The sequence below is a fragment of the Diorhabda sublineata genome, chromosome 8 (genome assembly GCF_026230105.1).
Source record: "Diorhabda sublineata isolate icDioSubl1.1 chromosome 8, icDioSubl1.1, whole genome shotgun sequence".
NCBI classification, from domain to species: domain Eukaryota; kingdom Metazoa; phylum Arthropoda; class Insecta; order Coleoptera; family Chrysomelidae; genus Diorhabda; species Diorhabda sublineata.
In genome coordinates, this window is record NC_079481.1 from 20,687,432 (window position 1) to 20,694,740 (window position 7,309).

The 7,309-nt window shown below is 33.2% G+C and overlaps 1 protein-coding gene across 1 annotated transcript in view; it reads left to right on the forward strand.

The window, feature by feature from the left end:
* Nucleotides 1-3,995, forward strand: part of LOC130447366 (uncharacterized) — a 39,823-nt gene extending 35,828 nt beyond the window's left edge. Inside the window, exon 3 of the mRNA XM_056784150.1 lies at nucleotides 3,493-3,995. Within this exon, the coding sequence (XP_056640128.1) occupies nucleotides 3,493-3,863 (371 nt within the window). The 3' untranslated portion in view covers nucleotides 3,864-3,995. The remainder of the gene's footprint in view (nucleotides 1-3,492) is intronic.
* The last annotated feature ends 3,314 nt before the right edge of the window (nucleotides 3,996-7,309 follow it).

Consider the following 7,309-nt stretch of genomic DNA (forward strand, 5'->3'; position numbering starts at 1 on the left):
CAATTTGTTCGTTAATATACGGATCATCTTAAGCAATATATAGTGCTTTTCAGATAAAAGTATCCACCTTTAATAACTTTTGTAATACTGGTATTTAGAAAAAATCCAAAAACACGTCAATTTATGTTGGAAGGGACAAGCATTATGGCTTATTTAAACTTACTGGAAAAGCCACCCCCTCACCCCTAGCAGCATCCCCTTTATTTTTTTAAATTACTTTTTATATTTTTTATGTAAAATTTGGATACTCCTCTTTTAGCTGATTTCAAAAATGTATAATACTTGTAGGTTAAAGTGGTTAGTTTATGAGATAAACAATTTTTCTTTTAAGAGCACAAATTTTACTTATTATTTACTTTCACCTTATTTGCCTGTACTAAAATGGGTTGTACAACAGTTCTAACTCTTTAATCTTTTTAACTGTGCTATTTATTATGAAGTTACAATAACTGTTCAAAATGAGTACCATTCACTTCCATACAATGGTATAATCTATTTTGAAATGCCTCTCTGACATTGCTTAATACGGCTGGATTTAATTGTCGACATTCATTTTCTATCCTCTCTCGTAAATCACCCAGAGATTCTGGTTGGGTAGCATAAACTTTTGTTTTTAAATACCCCCATAAATAGAAGTCTAGGGGTGTTAAATCCGGTGACCTAGGTGGCCACTCCATCATCTGCCCCCTTCTACCTATCCAACGAGCGGGGAATGTTTCGTTTAAAAATTGTCGGACAGGCATAGCATAGTGTGGGGGAGCTCCGTCTTGTTGAAATACCAGTAAATCTTCGAAAAGGTTATCATCATTTTCTATTATTGTTGTAATACGTGGGTCAACCCCTTCCCTGAGTAACTCAAGATATGATTCACCATTTAAATTTCCGTTGATGAAGAAAGGTCCGACAATGTGGTCACCTAGGATACCACACCAAACGTTTAACTTTTGGGGATGTTGTGTATGGAATTCACGCATAATATGTGGATCACTTTCAGCCCAATATCTACAATTATGCCTACTTACTAAGCCATTTAATGACCATGAGCATTCATCAGAAAAGCAAATATTGTTTAACAATTGTGGATTGTTATTGATAATTTGCGTCATTGATTCGCAAAAATCTAGACGACGATCAAAATCATCTTCATTCAACTCGTGCACCAACTTAACTTTGTATGGGTGGTACTTGAATTTATGTAGAACTCGGAAAACTGTAGAAGATGAAACACCGATCGCTCTACTTATTGTTGACAACGATTGGGGTTGTTGAGCCTCTAAGCTGACTTGCCCTAAAATTGCCACTTGGATTGCTTCGTTATTTACGAGTCCCTCTCGCTTATGCACTTTATTGCAAACAGACCCTGTTGTGGTAAATTTCTCCATCAGTTGAATTACATACTTATGAGTTGCATGTCTTCCGTCATGTAATTCGTTAAATATTCTAGCAGCAGCTCTTGCACAATTATTATTTTGGTAGTATAAACCTACAATTTCAATTCTTTCTTGCAAAGAGTAAACCATTTCAGAGAAACAAAATAAATAATGTATCAAATTACACTATCAATAGTGACTACAAATTCTAGTTGACAATGTCAAACTTTAATAAAAAGTAGAGTTTTTTGTTGTTTGGATTTTATAAGTAGAATAAATAGCACAGTTAAAAAGATTAAAGAGTTTGAACTGTTGTACAACCCATTTTAGTTCAGGCAAATAAGGTGAAAGTAAATAATAAGTAAAATTTGTGCTCTTAAAAGAAAAATTGTTTATCTCATAAACTAACCACTTTAACCTACAAGTATTTATACATTTTTGAAATCAGCTCAAAGAGGAGTATCCAAATTTTACATAAAAAATATGAAAAGTAATTTAAAAAAATAAAGGGGATGCTGCTAGGGGTGAGGGGGTGGCTTTTCCAGTAAGTTTAAATAAGCCATAATGCTTGCCCCTTCCAACATAAATTGATGTGTTTTTGGATTTTTTCTAAATACCAGTATTACAAAAGTTATTAAAGGTGGATACTTTTATCTAAAAAGCACTGTATGTTATTTCTAAAACCAGGCGTCAAATACTTTTTGATAGTCTATGTAGTAGATAATCAGGTTCCTTTGATGTTTTGTCGTTGTTTCATTATTATTTTGTGGATTACAGAAAAGATAAAGGCTTAAAACAAAAATGTATACTTAGAATTTATCGAACTAATGAAGGTCTATGATAGATACAGTGCCAAGAAAAGAAATATGGAATCTCTCGGAATATAATACAAGCAATCAGAAATCTAAATAACGGAAACTCAATCACTATAAAAACTAGACACAATAGCACCAACAGTTTTGTAACAACTGAAAGACTTCTATAGGGATGCTCCACATCACGTACTCCATTCAAAATTTTTATGGAATACATTTAGGTATACACATTAAATTTTGCGGTTACGAAATAGTCATATGATAAGGAAGTAGAAGGATGAGAAACTACGATTTGAAATAAATTTAAAAAAAAAAACAAAATATCTAGCAAAGATCTAATAAATAACCTAGAAGTAGATGAAAACTTGGAAATTGAACAGATGGATAAATTCAAATATCTAGGATTTATTATCACAAGAGACGCAAAAAACATAAAATATACAGCACAATAGTTGAAAGTATATTGCAATAAGGCCCTGAAAACTGGGTGATCAATAAAAGAGACGAAAATCACAGCGGTGGAAATAAATAATGGACGTAGAAGTTGCGGATTAAGGAGACTAGAATAACGAATAAATTAGATAAAAAAATTCCACATGAAGAAAAATAATTCTTAACTGGAGACCTATAGATAGAAGGAAACGAGGAAGATCCAGAAAATCTTGGCGTAATAGTATCCATAAAGTAACGAGGAAAATAGATCTAAAGGACGGCGACTGGGTGGACACAGATATATGGAGAACGTGGGTTAGAAAAGCAAGGAAATTGCACCTTTTACTCTTCTCATGACAACTTTTTTGATTATTACATACATTATGTAATGTAACATGTTTTTCTGTTTTTTATGTTCCGATAGCTGTATTGATTTTTTATGATGTTGGTGAACATGCAATAGACAGGGTTTTTCTTGTCTTTTGAGTTCAATGAATGATGTTGAAGTTTAATTTGTGTGTATCAATACATTAATGCAGTATATTTGATTTACGTTTTTCCATCTATCCTTATCACAGTATCTCTATTGCGAGTCTAGGCCATTGTAAGTTTTCTCTTGTCTGGTACCAAAACCACTGCCTTTCCAGTCTTGTTAGAATAACTATTGCGCCAATTTTATTAGCAAAGTCGCTTCATCACCATCATGACATTGTTGCATTATTATCATCACTTACCAAGATCTCTTTTTATTTTTCCCTTTTCTCTCGCATACGCAAACTTTACATGGTATGGTATTATTTATATTTTACGAGAATGCTAGACCATATAATTTTAGCGATTATAAGAATTAAATCTAATTATTGATATCATTTTAGGTTCCTACTCATACGTGGACCCAAGACACAAAATCCGAAAAGTAGAATACACTGCAGATAAATATGGCTTCCACCCTATCACCAATGATAACGTACCGGACTTACCATCAGATACACCTATTGTAGCAGCGGCTAAAGTAAATCATCTCCAAAAATACGCAGCCATAGTACAAGAACAACAATCGGCACCGAATCATATCAAATTTCCTTCTGACACACCAGAAGTACAATATGCTAAAAACAAGCATTTAGCATTATTCCAGGCAATAGCAGCTGAGCATGCAAGATTAGCTACAGAACAGGAAGCTAAAAACCAACAAGAAAAAATTCAGAATAATGTTAATGGAGGAGAGGAACATTATACATATTGATATTGAGAATCAATCAAATTGCACATTCTGTATATATTACATTATAAATATTCTTCAATAGGCTAGTTGACAGAATGGAATCCAGATATCGAAATAAGTTATATATTATTTTCTATAAACAAATTAGACTTATATTGCTTTATTTTAAAACACATAGTCCAAGAGCTATCTGAAAAAAGCGTAACCTTTCGAGTTACCAGTTAAAGTATTTTTCGAATAATACTATTCGGTATAACAATTGAAAAAATCATTTAGTGGCAGGATTTACAAGTTTTTTGCATTTTTTTATTCTTTTCAATTCAATCTACCACATTACTCTCCTAAATTCACCACAATTCCAATCCTGCATAAGAAATTTTTTTTTTGTATCAGGGCCAAATATAAAATATTCCTTACCCCATACGAATAGCGTTTCACCCATTCACAAACAATCCAATATCCTCTCTGTTCCAACTAAACTCAAATTTGAGTTTAAACATTTTTAATTAAGAAAATACATTAATACCATTTCATATTTCTTCAATGCTAATACTATTCATATAGCTTTGATTAAACTGTTTATTTTCTGTTAAAGGTCAGCCAAGCAAACCGGTAATTGAGATTTCCTTCTACCCTAGTACTCTGTGGCATTTTCACAATTTTTTCATGATTGGTCTCTCTGTTTAGGAAAAGTATTGGAACTTTATATGCAATTTTATTATTATCCATCGAGGTTTCTCGATCTTAATTTGTAATTGTTAGTAAAAAAATAGAACATCCTGATAAAACATTACTTAACTGGCGAAATGGTCTTCTGTTTTGAGATGGTTTATAATCACAAATGCAAAACTAACAGCCAAAGTTGGTCAACAGAGGGCATGCAGAAAGCAGTAAATACTGATACTGTCCTATTTCAGTGACTACTGATAGAGTCACTGGATGAAGATTTTTTTTAATAAGCATAGTGCTTTGATCATAAGAGAAACCAAGGTAAATTCACGTGCACAGAGTAGCTGTGACAATTGTTTAATTCGTTAAACGTAAGTATTGATAAGTATAAACTTACAGTAGAGAGAATATACAGGGTGTTCAAAAATTCATAACTACAAACATAACCGGGATATTCTGTCTTTTGCATGTATTACTACAACTAATAAAGTTTTTTTTCAATAGGCTGAACAGTTATAAGTGAAGATGTGTACACCACAACAGAAAGTTCAATGCGTGTCATGGTTCACAGAGATGAAATCGGATACACAGGTTCAGCGGAACTTCAGGACAAATTTTCAGAAATTCGCCATCCAGACCCTCTATCCGTGCATGGCACACAAGGCAACTCCAAATGCCTACAACCACAATCCACAGGGTTCTTCATAAACAGTTGCGTCTGTAAGCTTATAAGGTACAGTTACTGCAGGCACTGTTACCAACAGATCGACCAAAACGTGTGGAATTTGCCGTAGACATGTTACAACGTATTGAGTATGATGAAGATTTATTGAAAAAGGTGTGTTTCATTGATGAGGCCACGTTCCATGTGTCTGGTACAATAAACCGCCACAACGTACGAATTTGGGGTTCTGAAACCCCACATGCAGTAGTCGAGCTTCAACAAGACAGCCCAAAGCTTAATGTGTGGTGAGGGCTTATGCACAACAAAATCATTGGTCCTTTCTTCTTCATAGAAACCACAGTAACTGGCTGCGTGTACCTGGATATGCTTCAAAACTTTGCTCTTCCTCAGTTGGAAGAATTACAGCCCATTGTTTACTTCCAGCAGGATGGTGCACCACCACACTGGTTGACAGCAGTTCAGGAACACCTCAACGAAACTTTTCCCAACCGATGGATTGGACGGGATGGCCACCAAGGTCTCCGGAATTAACACCTCTCGACCTCTTCTTGTGAGGTTATTTAAAGGACATCGTTTACCGGACACCGGTTAATGACATTGATGACTTGAAACGCCGCATTACATAGGCTTTTAGTGCAATCACAGGCGACTTGTTACAGAGTACTTACCTGGCTTGAAATTTATTACAGACTGGAAGTGCTTAGGACCACCAATGGTGCGCATGTTGAAGTGTACTAACAAAAACTTTATTAGTTGCAGTAATACTTGCAAAAGACAGAATATAAATATCTTGTTTATTTTCGAAGTTATAAGTTCTGAATTTGTAAAGATAATTTTGGAATACCCTGTACAATGTAGATGAAACAGGAATTACAATAAATTAAAAGGTTCGTCGAGAATCATACCAAACACTAGGTTAGGTCATTTACATCAACGAGGTGAAACGACCACTACTAAACTTTTTTTTGCAGCTGCTGGTGTTAATATTCGAAATCATGCCAGTACAGCTGGCTTATTTAGATAGTATCAAAATAAGAAGAAGAAAGGTTAAGAGGACTTTTCCAAAAATTCAAAATATTCACCAATTTTACTTTCACTGGATGGCCTCTCTTAGCACATAAAAATCTAGATATGATGAATTACGCATGAGATAATGTTTTGACTGATATCTATATCCTCATAACAACGCTAGCTCATTTTGTCAAATGCGACGGACTAAACGGGATAAATTAGATTTACACATAATATTTTTTTTAATTTTATATATTAAGTTTGCATATTTTTGTGAGTGATAACAAAATTGAAAAATAGTTAATGCTGACAGGAAACCCTAATTTTATGTTCGATAATGTAACCCTGTAACCAAAAGAATGCCTTTATTTGAGATTGTAATAGTAATAAAAATTACAGAAAAGTAAAAATAAAGCAATTCAGTATTAATAGCAATGGAGAGGGATATTTTTGGTTGCTTGTTTGAAATGGTCTTGAAAAAAATAGACATGGCGCAAAGTATCTCATATATATTATTATCAGACCCAATGTACTAAAAAAATACATAAGTCCGCATTGAAAAAAATCATAAGCTCAAGTTAATATAAATTTTTGATGACTTCTACTTTTTAGATCATTTAGGCTAGCGATACCCAACCTACGGACATCGGGGTGAATCCGGCCCGCGAGCGAGTTGAAAATAAACATTCAACATACAATACATTCAAACAAATTTCTACATTTTTGTATGCAACTTAATATTTTTAGTGTCACTGATAAAATATAGTTTTACGTCGCAGTACGCTCTTGATAATTTGACGTCTATTTGAATGCGAGAACAAATTAGAAAAGTACAGAAATTTTATTTTGAAATATTTACTTATTGCTAAATCAAATAATTATTATTCAATCATTTTTTAATATATTATTTAATAATATACTAAAAAAATATATTTATTATTAAAATTCATCACCACATCAGCCATTTGTTTTATTTAATTTATTTCTAACCTACATTTTTAAATAAGTGTGTTAGTATTTGAGATTTGCATGGAGTAAAACTTAAGTCTATTGAAACATTTTTAATCTACTTCTACTGTTAGGCCTTAAAGTTGAGGACGTA